The sequence below is a fragment of the Rhamphochromis sp. 'chilingali' genome (assembly GCF_963969265.1).
Source record: "Rhamphochromis sp. 'chilingali' genome assembly, chromosome: 12".
Classification (NCBI taxonomy): domain Eukaryota; kingdom Metazoa; phylum Chordata; class Actinopteri; order Cichliformes; family Cichlidae; genus Rhamphochromis; species Rhamphochromis sp. 'chilingali'.
The window spans coordinates 30,702,900-30,720,893 of NC_137939.1; the positions used below are offsets into that span (position 1 = coordinate 30,702,900).

At 41.5% G+C, this 17,994-nt stretch overlaps 1 protein-coding gene across 15 annotated transcripts in view; it reads right to left on the reverse strand.

Annotated features, from left to right (window-relative positions):
* hspg2 (heparan sulfate proteoglycan 2) overlaps nt 1-17,994 on the reverse strand; it is a 94,464-nt gene that overhangs the window by 28,027 nt on the left and 48,443 nt on the right. For 7 of the 15 annotated variants that reach the window (XM_080899659.1, XM_080899658.1, XM_080899647.1 and 4 more), the window contains 32 exons: nt 17,386-17,513; nt 17,070-17,156; nt 16,784-16,842; nt 16,465-16,532; nt 16,161-16,301; nt 15,814-15,987; nt 14,737-14,916; nt 14,529-14,647; nt 14,314-14,425; nt 13,551-13,664; nt 13,243-13,370; nt 13,042-13,128; nt 8,532-8,599; nt 8,341-8,402; nt 8,092-8,232; nt 7,105-7,296; nt 6,720-6,758; nt 6,121-6,225; nt 5,335-5,613; nt 5,180-5,233; nt 4,453-4,536; nt 3,626-3,718; nt 3,450-3,539; nt 2,930-3,160; nt 2,726-2,839; nt 2,505-2,632; nt 2,006-2,092; nt 1,778-1,836; nt 1,444-1,608; nt 1,227-1,337; nt 897-997; nt 615-795 (listed from right to left, as the gene is read on the reverse strand). In XM_080899659.1, the coding sequence (XP_080755785.1) occupies nt 615-795; nt 897-997; nt 1,227-1,337; nt 1,444-1,608; nt 1,778-1,836; nt 2,006-2,092; nt 2,505-2,632; nt 2,726-2,839; nt 2,930-3,160; nt 3,450-3,539; nt 3,626-3,718; nt 4,453-4,536; nt 5,180-5,233; nt 5,335-5,613; nt 6,121-6,225; nt 6,720-6,758; nt 7,105-7,296; nt 8,092-8,232; nt 8,341-8,402; nt 8,532-8,599; nt 13,042-13,128; nt 13,243-13,370; nt 13,551-13,664; nt 14,314-14,425; nt 14,529-14,647; nt 14,737-14,916; nt 15,814-15,987; nt 16,161-16,301; nt 16,465-16,532; nt 16,784-16,842; nt 17,070-17,156; nt 17,386-17,513 (3,781 nt within the window). The remainder of the gene's footprint in view (nt 1-614; nt 796-896; nt 998-1,226; nt 1,338-1,443; nt 1,609-1,777; nt 1,837-2,005; nt 2,093-2,504; nt 2,633-2,725; nt 2,840-2,929; nt 3,161-3,449; nt 3,540-3,625; nt 3,719-4,452; nt 4,537-5,179; nt 5,234-5,334; nt 5,614-6,120; nt 6,226-6,719; nt 6,759-7,104; nt 7,297-8,091; nt 8,233-8,340; nt 8,403-8,531; nt 8,600-13,041; nt 13,129-13,242; nt 13,371-13,550; nt 13,665-14,313; nt 14,426-14,528; nt 14,648-14,736; nt 14,917-15,813; nt 15,988-16,160; nt 16,302-16,464; nt 16,533-16,783; nt 16,843-17,069; nt 17,157-17,385; nt 17,514-17,994) is intronic. The other 8 variants (XM_080899651.1, XM_080899653.1, XM_080899654.1 and 5 more) reach the window with 7 other exon arrangements.

Consider the following 17,994-nt stretch of genomic DNA (forward strand, 5'->3'; position numbering starts at 1 on the left):
CCAACAAGAAAATCTATGAGTAATCAGGAAGCAACCAGACCACCACCGATTAATTATGAAAAAATAAACCAAAAAACAAACAAACAAGAAGATAAAAATCAGCAGTAGCTTCATCAGAGTGTTGGCAGAAAGCATTGTCCACAAATCACATCTCCAAAAGAGATATGACCTTTGAGTGCCCATTAGTTAATCTGTATGCTTGCCCATGTATATTGTGTGTTATATCTTATGTTCTACAGTTTCAGTTATTACCAAACCCACAAGCTGTATTTCTTCATATATATTCCAGGAAACCACATTAAGAGACACAAAAGACTGTAAGTTAAAAAAAAGCAGAGAAGAGAGCTGATTGATTGGCAGCATGAGGTCAGACATGTCATATATGTGGTAACTGAGAGCAGAGGGCGAAAGCACTGGGAGTTAGAACTGCAAGCGCTTAGGAAGCTGTTAACCCTGAGCTGAATGTTTACATCACACGGCGTGAAACGAAAAGCATGCACTACTGTAAGACGACGGACTGGGGTAATGTGTGAGGATGAGAAAGTATGGTAGTCACAGCTGGTATGGCAGCAAGGCGTGATGGGTAATGGAATGCGGTGCCAAGGATCACGAACCTGGCACGTAGAGGATGGCTCTGCCCTCGTCCATGCCAAACATGTTGGAACCTGTGCAAATGTAGACACCTGCATCCTCAGGCTGGACATTCTGAATTGTTAGGATGCCGTTAAAGTCCATGGCACGGTTGGGAAGTTTCCCATTGCCGCTTCGAGTCCAGACCAGAGTGTAGGCTGGTGACTGTACGTAAGTTAGCAGATAAACATATATGAATCTCACAGGGTATGCGTCTCCAAAACACTGTCTCAGTGTCTCATAAATAAAGGATGAGCCAGCGTTACCTTGCTCTGTGCAGTACAGATGAATTGGACAGTAGACCCGACCCTTATAGTCTGGGATTTGGGCTCTTCAACGATTACCTGGATAGGTTTGGAAGGGACACCTGGTGGCAGGGAGAGTTAGATTACATTGACTGTTTAAAAATACTTCAAGAGGATTTCAGAACGCAACACAAGACACCAATTTAAATTTACCACAAAGCCCAAATCCTTTTTTTTCATCATAAAAATCAGTGTTTATTGAACCACAGCTGACATATATTTGGTGTTCTTTAACAGGCAGCATCAGGAAAAACATCTTTCTCTTAATGTGACAGTGATACCCATACACACTTGTGACAACAATTTCAGCGTGGCTCCTGTTAGTGCTGCGCTGGTCTTGGCAGGTGCAGATGTAAACACCGGCATCCTTTGGCTGGACGCTGGTGAAGTACAGCTCGGCTCCTGCACACACAAATTTCGCATTTGCATATATATCATCATTCTACTATACAAGATACGATCATGTCAGTTTCATTTACATTTAGGGTGAAAGGGTTGAATCTTGTACCTTGTCTATGTCTCTCAGCACTGCCGGAGATTGGCTGTCCATCTTCTCTCGACCAGAAGAAATAGTGCGGAGGTGATCCAGACACCTGACACCGCAGAGTGACAGGGTTTCCCTGTGGCACTAGGACTCTCTCTGGATAAATTCTGACTACGAGTGGGGCTGCAACTGGAGGTGCAACGGTCAATATAAACACTCAGGAATTCACTCTGAGAAGAATTTTGTAAGAACAGTCAAAAATTTCATAAATTTCTGAATTATTATGTTTCCTATAGATTTCATGCACAGTTACAGCACAAGGCTTTCATTTATTTTATTGGAAGCATGGAAACGTTACCATCATTTGGACGACACTTCTCTCTTGCCTGTGGGTTTCCAACATATCCAGGAGCACAACTAACAGGCACAGAAAAAAACCCCCGTCTCACAACAGTCCATGGAAAGCAAAAGCACTTTTACAGAAATTCCAGTAGGTGTATTTTAATAAATGATGCATTTCATCTTATTAAGGTTTTTCTGAAATAAACACATGAGGTATTCTCTCTGAGAGTAGCAGTTATCTTACCGTTCACAGTACTGGCCAGTGTAGCCAGGCTGACAGGCAGTACACTGGTAACCTCCATTTCCAAGGCTCTCACAGGTAGGGGAGAACCTGCATAAGTTACACACAAAGTAAAAGTGTTGGTCTAGAAACTCAGTTAACAAGTAATTGGTGTTTACTTGTAATTTTGACTAGACTTAGGGTCCTTTATGGAAGTTATAGTAGTCTTTAAGACTTTGCCTTTTTACAATTGTTTTTCAAAATTATTATTTTCAACAGATTTGGTATTTCATTGCCATGAAACAGCAAAATTATGTTATGGTAAAGTGAAATGTAAGTGCAAAATCAGACACTTTCATCAGGATAATGAAATACGCAGGATTTGATATAAGGCTGTAGTAAACAGGGTAATGTTTCACCAATACTCCAAAATCTACAAGACAGGGTTAATTGCACTGGACAGTTGTCCTGAGCTATAAATAGAGCTGGAATGTAACGTCTTAATATACGTGCCAGAACTTACTGGTTGTCTGGGTCAGTGTGAGGGCAGGCACATGGCTGGCAGTCTTCTGGAGTGCCAACAGTGGGGTCACCAAAGAAACCAGGAGCACACTGCTCACAGAGCTCACCCTGCGTGTTATGTAGGCAGCTCTGGAAGAAGGCAAATACTCTGTTTAGAGATCTTGTCAGGAAGCTTTAATTCAAAGAAAAATACCAATCATTAGCTGATCTGGTGCTTCGTACTGTACAGATGCCGGTCTCCGGGTGACAGGAGTCAGAGTGACCATTGCATTCACAGAGCTCACAGTGACCCAGGTACAAGCCACCACCGGTGCGGGTATAGCCAGGAGCACAGTCCTAAAAATGACACATACTTGATTTAGGCACAATCAGGTAAAAAGGAAAAAGAAAGAAAAATCTGAGAAATTTATTGAAAAAAATATTGACCTGGCAGGAGAGTCCCTGGTATCCAGGTGGGCATCGGCACTGCTCCACCTCGAGGGCCTGTGCCAAGCCGCTGTAGTTGGGCACAGCAACTTCCATGCTGATGTCAGAGATGCTGGAGGAGCGCATCTCTGTGGAGTAGGATGCTCGAATCAGGATGTCATCGAGATCAGCCAGAACCATCATCAGGTGCTCTCTAGTGGCAATCATGCCATCAGGTCGACGCCAATTTTCCTAGTAGGGAGGAAAAAAAATAGGCTAAAGCAATTGGTGTGCATTATGAATAGATTTTAAGAAAAGTGAGTTTTAGCATGTTCAGCTTCAGGAAGATAAGAAAACAAAGGACAGGCTCAGTCGTGGATGGTTTCACTTCAACAAGCCTAAAATTTTCTGTAGTTTTTATCTCTATCTATATATATATAACACAGGCCTATAGTAAAAATTAAAAATATATTTAAATTGGAAAAATCTAACTTGTAATTAAATTGGCTTATAAAATAACTTAACGCTATGAACCACTCACCTCTCTGAAGACGATCTCAAATGTATTCATCTCTCTGCCCTGTTGCCTCCGCTGCCAAGGCTGACGGGCTACCAAGGTGATGTCATTACCCTGAAGGAAAAACACAAGCAGGTGAGCAAATCCTCCTAATGCATATAACAATGGTAGAAAACAGCAAACTTCCCAGAGATACTCACAATAATCTGAACGTCAGCATCATCAAGGAGCGTTCCTCTCGGACCAGCCACATAGGAAATGGTATATTTAAGTTTTCCACCATAGGACCCCACCTAAAGCGTGAAATTTAATGTCAGGTTAATGAGTGTTGCAGTTCTCAAGATAAAAGAGAAATGTGAAACACATTGGTGGCTTCTGAAAGTGAGTTTTTACTGACAACAAGTCCTTTGATAGGAGGATATAAAGGTGTAAACTGATTTTTTTCCAACATGTGAGCATCTTTACATTTTGCAGAGTTGTAAATACATGTAAAAGTGCATTCCCTGAATTTTATCCATGGGAAGGATGTCTAATGGCTTCTGTGATTGTGAAGGTTATTTTTTCCAAGGCCATTAACAAAGAAAGATACCATCAACTTGCTTTATGTATGCTTTTGAAGCCGGAGGCCATAGCAAAGAATGAAAGTCATGACATTGCTGCATCTGCTGCTTTTGTCTCATGTGAGACGTATACTGCCACGCATGTTTTCATCACTTCATCACTTAATTAAGAGAAAATCTAATAACATGATCTCTGACCTTTGCATTACATCTCACTTTACAAAAAGCCAAGCAGTTAAAACTCAAATCATAACATGGCAAAAAGCCCTCACATTTTAATACATAGGAGGAATGTAGGACAGGAAATCAAGAAGCTACACTGAAGGGAAAGGGTGGGGGACAACTGGAAAACTATGGGCATAGGTTTTGTGGACAGGTATGTAGGAATGCTTGAGGATAATAGGAGTGCAATATTTTATGTGACCTCTAAGGGGATGACCAGGAGCGAGCCACGTTTTCACAATTACCTTATCCCCTGTGAACTGCCCTGGAAGCTGCCAGTAGAGCAGACCATCCTGGTGCAAGTTGAAACCTTTGTAGACCAGAAAGTACTGAGAGGCAAAGGAGGAAGGAGAATAAGCCACAGGAAGCGAGCGAGAGTTAAGCAGCAAGATGAAATCACAAGCAAGCAAGCAAGAATTCCAGAAAGTATGCCTGGGAAGTATCGGGGACAAACATAACATGTAACTAAACACTTTGAAGTAGATGTTTTCACGTAGTAGTTTCATTGCTGCCAATCGATAACAGCAGAGCACTTGCACTGTGCCTTGCCTGACAACTAAAACAGCAACTTGCACAGTCAGTAATACGGCAATGACAGCTTAACAAGTGCCTCAATTAGATGGGGATCTAAACCAGACAACAGCATAATGACAGGCCATTATAAAAACCAGTGTTAAGTGGAGAATTACAGTGCACACTGTGACAGCAATGAGTGGGAGTGATTTGCTTAACAACAAAAAATACCTCCATTCCAATTAATCACTAGAATTAAGTCAACTACCCATTCTCTAGTGTTTATGAACTACATGCATTATATTCAGCATTAATGTCGCAAATTATAATTAAGTTTTATTTTAAATATCTGGAAAAAAACAACCCTCAACAAATAAAAAAAGAAAGTTGTTAATTAACTTTAAAGGTTTAAGATTATAATGTACATGAAGTTAGTCACTCAGTCATTCCACTATCTACCTTGCTGGTCCCACCAGTCGTACTATAAGTCTTGCTCACTGTGTTCTTGCTCTGCTGATTCACGGGAGAACCAGGCCCCAAAAAGAAATGCAAGACATCAACATAAGGGTTGCGAAAAATAAACGAAACCTCTTGCAATCTCTGACAGAGTGTACCTGGAGATGAGGAGCATGTCCTGGGGAGTAAGGTTGGGGTCGAGTTGGTCTAACTGAAGCGATACCAGATGGGGAGGGTGGGGGACTCGGGTTACGCAAAGACCAGCGAGAATGAGAGGAAGACGAAGAGGAAGTCGAGACTCGGGAAGTATAGGGAGAAGAGTACGGAGGAAAGGAGGAGGATTTATAGGAGGGAAAAAATGGAGGAGAACCAGCTTGCCCATTGGAGAAATTAGAGAGAAGTGCCCAGACTTCATCATCCAGCTCTCTGACAGCACCCTGAGGGGAAAGTGGTGTACCAGAGACAGGTAATAGGTAACCTGATATATACCCACTCCAAGAGAAGGGGGACCTACCATGGAAACCTTGCTTGACCATCAATAAAAGTGACAAAGTTTATTTAGAAACACCAGGTTATACATGCAATCAGTTTTTATATAGTTACTGTAGATGCTGCCCATGATAGGCTCATTCTATTATTTCCATTCAAACAATGTAGTCACACCAACAAAACACTTAAAAAGTTCTTTCACGTAAGAAACTAAGATTTTGCTATTCATGCCAGAGTTCTCTATAACTCACTTACATGCACACACGCTCATATCTGACGATGTGCTTCTGCTCAGTCCCACTTCATCAAACCCAAGTGTTCATGCTGCTACATCTAATAACCAAGATGATGTTGTTACTTCTATAGATGTCCACAAAAACACTGTGCATCACTTATTCTTGTTAGACAAACGAGTTTTACATTCTCCGATCTACAGTGCAGGTCACACCAAATACCTGACTAGCTCTTTTGGTTCTGTGGGTGTCTTTACGTTGAGTGGCCATTAGGTTCCAGATGGAAGCATCCTTCCTTAGCTGCTCCTCTGGCAAATATGAATCACTCTATTGATGTGGATAAAGTAAGCTCTTTGATCACTTTGCTCACCACTGAGCTGATGGTATTTGCAAGTGTTATGGCAGTGTTATTCCAGTAAAAGTTAAAGTTTATGAAGCTCTTTTAAATGGACCATTAATGATCAATCCACAAGGCTTATATCATGTGAAGCAGAAAGCGATGTGGAATATGGACTTTGATAAAAGTGGGTAACTCTAAGGGGCCTTTGTTTGCCACCTTCAGCTGCAAAATGCATGCACAGCTGTAAAAATGGCATGCATCTAATAAATAACTGTGCCAGTATAGATAAATGATCACAGAACTTTTCAGTGCATATTCACGATATATGCATAACATGATAATTATTATTATTGTACATCAACCAGCGTATTTCAAATGCAGTACAGTTACTTGAAACATGCCAGATAACACTGCACTTCAGAAAAAAATCACCAGATTTTATATGATCTAATAGCAATCACAACATACAACAACTTTATACCTGATCTTTTCGTTTCACACGAGCAAAATGAGAATTTTTCTATAGAGCGTGGAGAGGGAGACAAACACAAAGAACAAGCTACAGTATGTGAGTCGTCACTGGGGCCATCAAATCTATACAAATTATTTTGCCAATATAAATGCTGTTCAGATTTAAAAGATGAAACCACTGCAGGAATGAAGGAAAAGAAATCACGCAAAGATTGATAAACAAGTTCACTCTAAAAGGACTGGCTGAAGCTTGAAGTAAGAAAAAGCAGCAAAAGGGAGAAAATAGTTGAGTAGGATGGTCTAGTTGTTTCTGATGTGTGCTGCTGAGCATGTTTATATGCAGCATGGGGGTGTTTTAACTGTTGTATCTGTGGTATATTCTTTTTAATACTGACCTTATCACCCTGGTAAACTCCTGGAAGCTGCCAGTAGTGAGGCTCCTGTCCCAGGTAGTCAAAGTTACTGTAGGACAGCTGAGTGCCTTCATTGGAAATCTCTACAGTGAAACCAGTGGAAATGCGACTGGTGCGCTGACGGTTGACCAGAGCGAATCCCTGGAAGTTCCCTGGAGAAAAGACTGAGGACACCTACAAAGCAAATTTAAGTATACAAGCCACTAAATAATGCAGTACCACTTAAAAAACATTAATAAATAAGGTGCTTAAAAGAAAAATATTTTGCATTTCCTCATTTTTTAATCGCAAAGTTTTAAAGTGATAAAAGACGCTCCTATTAAACATTCCCACAGATAAGTAATCTCTTTGATCCAAATGCTCAGAGTTCAGACGGTTTTAAACGCTCCACTTCAAACACATTTTTACACTTTCAGATCAGCGAAAGTTGATACCCCTAATATGGTGATGTCATATTCTCATATTCTGGCTGTGAGCACAGAACACCCTTCCACCATGTGCTGAAATCTTTCATTTCCAAGAGGCAGAAAATCAGAAAAAAAAACTTTGCTAAAAGGAAGGGAGAAGCAGACTAACAGGCTTGATACAGACTGCATGAGACTTGAAGGTCTTCTTGCACATGAATAATGAAAGTGCAGGGTTTAATAGAGACCCACTACAAAAGATACATTAAAAAAGGTACCAATGAAGAAAGCAAAATGGGGGAAGTTGCAATAATGAAAAAAAACAGGAACCTTTCTGTCACTCAATTGTTTATTTGTTACTTAATTACTTTGGTGTAGTATGAATGACTACAACGGAGGTCTTTATCAGCAGGAAACACTGTAAAACTTATGATAATACAGTTAAAAGTCCAAGATTTATGCCCTCCATCACATTTTCTAACGCTGCCCAGTAGGCCATATTGGAGTCTTTGCTGGGCCTTGACCCTATCTGTTTTTGTATTTTTACTATTATTTAAAGTCTTACCAGATCTCTGTAGTAGGTTGAGCTGGAGCACTGCTGAGTGACACCCATACAGAAGCAGGACAGGCAGCCATCTTTGTTTTCTTGGCTCAGATGGAAGGCCCCAGTCTTACAGGTGGAGCAATACTGGCCTTCAACGTTCATCTACACCAGCATCAGAGGAAAAAGATACAAGCAGCCCATGCTATAATATTCAGAAGGTGAAAATACCTAAGGAATTAATGCAAACATGAAGTGACGGTGTCTGATCACCTTGCAGTTGCACACACCACTATTGCAGCTTTCATGCCCTCTTTGGTCACAGTTATAGCACTCTGTCACACGGCAGAAAGGTAGAAGATTACAGTAAGTTCTGTATTGAATAGTATCTTTGCAACTTGTATTTTCCTTATAAAAATAAGGCACAGATTTGTTATTTTTCTAGATCAAAATACTGAATTTACCATCACGTCCATTGCCAACTTTACAGCTCTGTCCAAGCATTGGATTACCAGTGTATCCTGGAGCACATCTGAAATAAAAATAGATAGTTAAAGTAAATATTTCCAGTCAAGAAGGATGCAAAAAGTATTAACCTGAGGAACAATGGGGCAGGAAGCTGGGAAGCCTGCTAGAAGAGATAAATTTGATGAATAATGTCCTTTAAGGCATCTTCTTGACCCAAACCAGACCTCAGCAAGAAACAAAGGACTGAGTGACTCAGACAAGAAACACATGTACCATTCTGTTACTCCATTCAGCAAGTATACGCATCTACACAGACAGCTAGCATTACATCAACATGAACCAAATCACCCAGCTTTTCCGCTGTATACTAACAGGTTTTAAACACTGCCTGCACTGGAGATGGATGAAGCACAGCCTCTGATAAAACTTTCAACATGTCTCAGATGTTGATCCCATCTCTCACAGGAGTGTTGTACAGCTGAAAATGAGAAATCTCTTTTTCAAATGAACAGAAACACTACAATTTATAGAAAACCAGAAAAAAAATGATCAAGATGAAAACAATTATTAATCTAAACTCATGTGACAACAAAGAAAGCAGAGGTAGGAATAGTAGCTACTAGGAATAGATAAAAGAGAAGATGCTAAGGCAGAAGAAAGTGATCATTTTTGATAGTGCGACAAAGAAAAGCAAAGCACCATCAGCTCAAGCATACATTGGCACTGTCACCCAGCTCATCCAAACCCGATTTGTGCAGGGACGACTGCTGTCAGTCTTACCTCACCTATCCTCTGGCAGGTCCATAGGTCAACAGCCAAGAAAGCAGACTTCCATGCTATAAACTTGTTTTCAGAAACACTATTCAAACTGTCTACTGGGACTTCAAGAACTTTCCAAAAGGAGTTAACTTAATCTTGTTTTACAGACATCATAATAACAAAAATCAACATACAGTACATCGAAATTGTCATACTGAAAGAACATCATATGGAAATTATAAAAATATAAAACGCAAAGCACAATCTCCAAAAGCAGAAAGCAACACTCATTTTTTTACATGACAATATTAAAATTTTGCCCTTGGATTCTTTTTTTTTATGTCCAAAGCCTTGGACTGCAGAGGAACATTTAGGGGTCAAATTTGAGGTAGCATGCCCATAATGAAGTGAACAAAGTACACATATGAAAGGTTCACATGCTAAGCAATCTCTTCATAGCGGAATTGTGTGCAATAGTTCTGACAGTACTTTGCCACATAATACACTTAAAAATATGTAAGCATCTACATTAAAGACTAAAGGAATAATACACTAAAGGTATCAAATGCAGGACTTGTTGGTTACTGTTTGCAAAAAAACCAAAAAGAACAAAGCAAAAACAAAGCATTGTCCCTTTAAAATCGGCCCCTCTTTATGACTCGACAAGTAAGAGGGAGAGGAATTTTGCTTCAAGCTGTCCCCTGTGGTCTCTGCTCTGTGTGAGCAGCACAGCTCAGCCGTCAAACACACACAGAGAGCAGAGGACAGAACATTTTTAAAGATATCCACTGTGACTAACCTGCAATTTGTTTTTGGTTTGGGATAAAAGTTGCAGCTTAGAAATGTAGCAAACACAGCAGAATAAGAGGGGAGAGAAGAAATGACAAAAAATGGTTGGGTTTCTGCAGAGGAAAACATCCCCCCCAAACACTTTTGTATTAGTCTATACTGTAAACGCATAGTATACCTTTAATAAATTAAAAGTCACTGTAAAATACTGTAAGTACTGTAATATTTGTGCCTTCATTATATTCCATTGATATGATTGTAGTATATATAAATAGGACCAAGATCAGAGAAATAAAAAAAAAATAACTGAAAAAAAATTATACAACAACAACATATTTTCTAGTCATCAGGGATAATTTTGATGGGAATGGCCAGCTTTCCCAAGACAATATGTAGAGAACCTTCTTGATTCCTGCTCTGCTTAGCAGATTTAGAATCTCCATTTAGAAGCCTCAGCAGGTCCAAAACTCCAGATTCAAAATATTTTTTCTTTTTATGTTGGTGTTTTTTAGTGTTTTTCTTCCTAGCAACAGCCTTGGATTTAGTGGGACTTGATGTCCTTTTTATCGTTATGTTCGACTTCTTCTTTGGAGAGGTAGCGTTGATTTGAGCAAGAGTTGTCCTTCTTACTGTTGTTTTAGGTTTCTTGGCTGTAGTAGCCTTAACAGTCTTTGTGGCTGTCACTGTGACCTTGGTTGAATTTTTCGTTTTGTGAGAGGGCAACTTATGAGCAAACTTGTGCTCAGTCTTTTTCTTATCTGGGTTAGAGCTACCTTTGTGAGGCTTTGGCAATTTCTTTGAATCATCTTCTGAAGTTTTCACACTCTCCGGAGCCTTCTTTGTTGCATCTGCTATCACTGTCTTTTTACGGCCATTGTTTATGTTAAGTAGAGCTGGATCCTTTTTATTGGCCCGATCAGACTGTTTTTGCAGCTGAGGGATTTTAGCAGGCTTTGAGTTGTGAGGTGGTGGGTCCACTTGAAATTTTGTGATTGTTGCCTCTTCTTTAACTTCCTTTAGTTTTGTTTGCCTTGGCTGTGAATTATGTTTTGGTGTCACAGCAGCCCTCCTGCCCTCCGGCTTTTTTGTTTGAGGCTTCACTACAGTTTGAGGTGTAGACTCTGAGTTAGTGTTAGGTTTACTTTGGCTGGTCTTCAACCTGACTGTTGATCTTGCTGAAGACTGATTTTTGAATGACCTATTGACTGATTGGAGGTTTGTTGTGTTTTTCACTGATTGGACTTTTCTATCTGTCTTAGGAGCAGATTTGTGTTTGTTTGAGAGGAGACCTGGAGTCGGTATGCTTTTGGGAACAGTGGCTTTACTAGTGAGAGACATTTTAGTAGGTATAACTCTGACCTGAGGCTGAGGTGTTGAGTGCAATGGGACCGCAATGACAGTTGTGAGTGAAGGCAGAACCCTTTTTTCTTGGAGTGAACGGGAAATGTGTCTTGTACGTTTCATCTTGTTCATCTCCTGAGCCAGGGCTGTGAAACCATCTATTAGGATCTCTAACCGCCCCTCTAGTCTGCTCAGACGAGCCTCCATTTCTGTGTAGCTCTTTTCCAGCTCGCTAACTTTCTTGTTCTTCTCTGAGGCTGTCTGCAGACTGATAACGTCTTTCAGCTGGGAGCTGAGAAGACTCTGCTGTTTCTCCATACTATGAATGCTGTCCTTCATATCAAGCGTGTTGCTTTCCAGCATGGTCAGTCGTCGGTTAAAGGAGTTCAGGTGAAGCCGGAGAAGTTGCTGGAAGCTTGACTGTCTGCGCTCTGGGCTTGGAGTGAAGCGTGGTGGGAGTCTGGACACTAACTTTTTGGGGGTGACTGAAACAACGCCCACCCCAATTATTTTTGTTGATTGAGTTCTGTGATGCTGTGATGCAGTAGACAATAAAGCCCTAGTAGGGATAATAGTAGTAACAGGCCTAGGATTTTCACTGTCATCATCTCCACTGCCGTTTAGTTCTAATTCTTTATCCCAGTTGAAATTGAATATTGTTTCAGATCCACATCCCATAGGCAGGGAGCCCTCTGTGTGCTTCTCCAGGAATGGGTCCCCACAACTGTCTGCAGATGGCATCTCTTCTCTTAATATCAAAATAGCAAAATCAGGCAGGGATACAGGCAGGGACTTCATATCATAGTAAATGACAAGATGCGCTGTGTACCCAAGTCACCTTTTCATCTTTGCCATTGGGGTGGCAAAGATTCATTAGCCAGACAGTCCACATAAATGCCACATCTACATTTATGACCAAAACAACTGATCTGTGCAGAAATCACATTAGCCAGCACCTACAATGTGTTTCTATCAGCCAAGCAAAAAGGTGAAGCAGAAGGCAACCTTTGAAAAAGGCTTCTGGAGATAATGTAAAAGGAGAAGAAAGCAAAAGTAAGATATACAGAGGGAAAAAAGTCTATTTCCAAACTGTTAGTTCTCCTTCAGCATATTTCTTTTCTATAAAAAAAAAAAAAATCTAATCTGACTGATGGCATCCTCGTTACCAACGAAGGGAACTTAGCCAACAACAAAGACACAGCATTGTGCCACAGGAGAAATAACCTTAGTGGTCTGTGTCGCATGTGGGACGAAGAAAACTACTAGTAGCAGCAGAAATAACTTCACAATCTGCAAATCAAAACACCACAATACAACACTGAGAACCACCAGCAGCTCTGTGAGGACACAGTACAAAACCTTAAAGATATATTAGAGATCCCATCCCTCCTTTGATATACTTCAGCTACAAAAACCATGAAAAAAAGGGAAATTTGAACCACAGACATGCTTATATCCCTCTCCTGTGAATGAAATCAGTCTGTGCTACTGCCAGCCCCTGGAAACCTTTCTGCCGGCCAGCCAGGTAACCCCAAACACTGAGCAGTGCTTAGACAACCCTGAGAGGAAGACAAAGAGAAAAATAGAGAGATGAGAAATAGAAGAGGAGCAACGTACCTTTCACAGCGTCGGCCAGTGAATCCAAGAGGACAGTTGTCACAGGTCGGCTGGCCGTCAGAATCCAGATAGCAGGTCGTGGAGAATCTGTTTGAAAAAACAGAGATGACGATTGAGAATGATCCTGCCCTGCACACAGTTTACTTTAGCATGAAAAAGAACAAAAAAGTAAACTGAAAATGATTTCTGACATAAACTTACTGGTTATTAGAAGAGATTCCAGGGCAGGAGCAGGGCTTACAGGCCTGAGCACCACCCGTGACAGGGTCTCCATAGAAACCATTTTGACAGCGCTCACATCTTGAGCCAGCAGTGTTATGGAGACATTGCTTTAGGTCAGGAAACACATAAAAAAGGGGTGTGATCCATGGAACAGTTGAAGATATGGCACTTAGGTAGCCACATGTTGGGATTTGCCAAGAAATAATTTGCACATTCCGTGTCAGAGATCAAAGACGGCTCAGCACTGACAAAGGCTACAGAGAGGGGAAGAGTAGCACAGAACCTACCAGACACCTGCCGGTCTCCGGGTCACAGCTGCTGGCGTGACCGTTACAATCACACCTCCCACATGTGCCCAGGTAAAGCCCAGAGGTAGTCCGCGTATACCCTTCGTCACATTCCTGCAGAATGGAAAAAAATGGAAAAGCACCTCAGGTGAGAGACAAGTGATGACAAACAGGAAAATGTCTTTGTTCCACTGCCGGAGCGAGACAGACTGCAATTATCGCCAAGCAGTATTATGGAAAAAATTAAGAGACTTTATTTCTAGCAAGCTTAGACACATCTGTGGTGCCTTTGCTTTCTTTCCTTTGTCAGAATAACTTCAGTAAAATCGAAGGTTGCAAAGTTGCTCGTACCAATTCAAAACAGCAGTTTGAATTATCAGAAGATGGAGTTTGCAGTTTCACATAGAACGGACTACAGAAGCTTGAAGCTAAGCTAGCCTCAGATGAACAACCATCAATGTTTAACATCCTGTTATTCTTGCTTTGATACATTAAACTGATTTAACTGGCAGCTGTAGTTCACTTGAGGGAAAATATTTCCTGTGCAAAACTACATGTATAAATAATTATTGATTTATTTATAAAGAGACATTAGTGCAGATTTTTTTCATTTTCCATTACTTTAAAAACTCCAAAGCAAAAATGCCTCTTTCTGTACAACTAATAACAATGAATAGAATCATAAATCAATAATCATTAGTTGCAGCTATTAAGTTTTTGTCATCTCATCTAGAATAATCTAGACTACTCTCCTCATGTGTACCTGGCAAGATGGTCCTCTGTATCCTTGAGGGCAGGCGCACTCTTCCACCTCCAGAGCACGTTCATACCCAGTTGAGTGAGGAACAGCAATGTCCATCTGGATATCTGAGACACTAAATCACGCATAAAAAAGACATGTGAAGCAGTGTGATCCTCTCGGATTAATATGTGATTTGTGAAACTTTTCCACACTCTTTGAGGAACCTCCCAGCATACCTGCTCTCAGCCAAATTGTCGGCATAGCTGGCTCTGATCATGAAGACAGCAACGTCTGCCAGCGCCATCAGTAGGTGCTCACGAGTACACGGCTGTCCGTCAGCACGACGCCATTCAGACTGTCAGCCAGAGAAAAACAATTAAGCGAAAGTGAAATGTTGATGAGGATTTAGGTTTAGCTAAACTCCCAAAAAACACTGAAACACACCTCTCGGAAGGTCACAGTGACAATTTGTGGGAGACGTGGGAGCGGTCTGGTTTGAGCGTAGTGTTCCAGGAAGATTCCATTGCCTTGGAGAACCACATCTGGCTGACCATCAATCACAAGAGAGCGCTGAAATGGTTCAAAGCTCACTGTGTAGCGAAGCTCTCCGCCATAAGCTGTCACCTGGTAGCAACATGTTGAAAACAAATGCTCATTCGAATCAAATGAGTTTTATTCGTGTAGTGCCAAATCATAACATAGGTCATCTAAGAGCACTTTACATAGTAATATCAAGACATTACAATACAGAGGCAGCACGGTGGCACGGTGGTTAGCACCGTTGCCGCACAGCAAGAAGGTCCTGAGTTCAAATTCCAACATCAGGCCGGGGTCTTTCTGTGTGGAGTTTGCATGTTCTCCCCGTGTTCGCGTGGGTTCTCTCCGGGTACTCCGGCTTCCTCCCACCATCCAAAGACATGCAGCTTGTGGGGATAGGTTAATTGGATAATCCAAATTGTCACTAGGTGTGAATGTGTGAATGAATGTGAGTGCGAATGGTTGTCTGTCCCTGTGTGTTGGCCCTGCGACAGACTGGCGACCTGTCCAGGGTGTACCCCGCCTCTCGCCCTATGACAGCTGGGATAGGCTCCAGCGCCCCCCGCGACCCTGAAAAGGATAAGCGGAAGCGAATGGATGGATGGACAATACAGAGAGAAGCACAAATTTCCTTTGAGCAAGTGTTTGGAGACAGCCGAGAGACATCATCAGTTTTAAACAGAAAGAAACTCCCAGCAGAAACAGATTAGTGAAGTATGGCCATCTGCTTTGAAAAGGTGAGCATTTCAACAAACTGAATAGTGGAAAGGTATTTAACCCCTCCGATACTGTGAGGGGAGTCACAAGACATCCTTGACTGGCTTTGACTCGAAGGTCCAAAAGAGCCTCAATGCATGGATAAAGGCAGCCTTCTTACTTGACAACATAGAAATCAGAAAACAGAAATCACCTTAAACATGCATGCTTTTTTCCTTGTTCCCTGCCTGCTACTCACTTGGTTGTTGTTTTGTTAGTTTTCCTCACCTTATCTCCCCTGAAGTTCTCAGGCAGGACCCAGTAGTAGATGTCATTAGGGAGACTCGAGAAGAAACGGTAGACAACTTCAGAGGAGCCCCTTTGTGAGATGCCTTCAGTGATGGTATTAGTGTTGGCACTATTGGAGAGGGAGAAGAGTTGCCCGTTTACGCCGCCCCGCACCTGAGAGATGCAGAAACAAGTCTGACTGAAGCGTTTGCACATTGCTTATAACTAGAAACAATCTAGAACCTGAAAAGATTTGCTGATACAGCATTAGTGAGCAAACACTGAGTGACATCATGGTGCCAAATATATGTGCTCCTTCTTTTTCCATTCAGAGCTTGGCAGCCCACCTGTTCTCTATTCCAAGTGGAGCTGGAACACTGTTTGGTGACGCCCATACAGAAACACTGTAGACAGCCTTCAGCGTTGGACCCTGATAGGTGGAAGAACCCAGGCTTGCACTCGTCACACAGAGCGCCTGCCACATTGTTCTGCAACGTAGGCAAAGAAGCAAATAAACAAACACAGTCACATATGTGGCCCATGTGCCTGTCAAGCCCTTCAATCCTTTGATAAAAAATGGCAGCAGAAAAACTCAGCCTTGCAGATTTATAACAACTGACGATTTAAATGTTTACCATACTGCAGCCATACCTTACAGCTGCATGGCCCGCTGCTGGAGCTGACAATTCCTCTCTCATCACACTTGGTAGATGGGTTTGCTGCAGGGACAGAGCAGTGGAAAGATCACATATGGAGAAGAAAGTCCACCTGGGAGGGTTCCAGCCACCCTGCACACCTAAGCCATGACCACACACTACAATCTACTGTAACCCCAGGAGGGAAAAACTGATGGGAATCATTGCACAAGATTTAGATCTTCTTGTGATCATACGGCTGGATAACTGACTAGTTCAACAAGCCAAACAATAATGTAAAGGTATTTGGATTTCTTTAATGTAAGTGTACTCACAGACAGGGACACATTTTCCATTAGGCAGAAGAGGGTTACCCTGATAACCAGGAGCACACCTGGAAAAAAAAACAGACAGAGATATAGTAGATATCAAAGTGTAGTTAATTTTAATTTTAAATACATTTGGCATATTTGAGAAACCACCTGTATAATATTGCACCATACAATACAACAGTCATTGTCGCAAACAGCCCCAAGTGAGTCATACAGCTTAATTCATATCCGTACAGGTTCTTAATTACGCTCAGCGATAAGGTACAGGTAATGATATACGTTTCCTCACTTTTCACAGCGTCTTCCTGTATAGCCGGGCCTGCATGCGTCACATGTTGGCTGTTGGTCAATGTTCAGGAAGCAGGTGTCAGAGAACCTACAAGGTCCGCAGAAAGAATAATGAATCAAAATCTAGGAGCTGCAGTTTAATGAGTAGCATGTGAAATGCAGTATTCTCAGTATTCTCGTATCTGGATGAGCTCAGTTTGAGTAGTGAGAAAGCTCAGTTTATTTACCAATGAAACCTTGTTTGAAGACTGTTTCCGCATGCATTAGTCTTCCATATTGTACTGTAGATGTGTTTGAGCATTTGTCTGTGACCTTACCGTCGTGATGTCTCAGTGTACGGGCAAGGGCAGGGCTTGCAGTCATCAGGGCGGCCTCGGCTTGGGTCGCCAAAGTAGCCAGAACGACACTTGTCACACTGAGGGCCCTCTGTGTTGTGCTGGCAGCTCTGTGGTTAGGAGAACACACAGTCAATTCACTCACACAGATGTCACTCAAAGTATATTTAACATTTTCGAGAATATTTTGGGTTTTTCTATTGTTGAGAATTCAATGAGAAGAGTGATACCATTGTTAATGACTCTACCAATAAACCTGGACCCAAGCATGCATGCAAGACTGGAATCATGGGGAAATGTGGGGTGTTTTTTATATCATAACTAGCAAGTTTGGGTTTTGCAGTGAATAATATGCTGGAACTGTTTCTTAGCCTTTTTGCTCCATTATGCATCCACCATGAAACCAACTTCTGACTATTTTCCTGTTTGAATCAAAAGGTGTTACTTGCATATGTGCTGGTAGTGAGGCTCCATAAGCCTTTAAAAAGGACTAAACAACCTATTTTGTCCTGCTTTTGTTTTTTAACCTGGGCTAAACAAATCATCCTCTAATGCAGACACAATTGTCTGACTCATTTTTTTTTTGTTTTG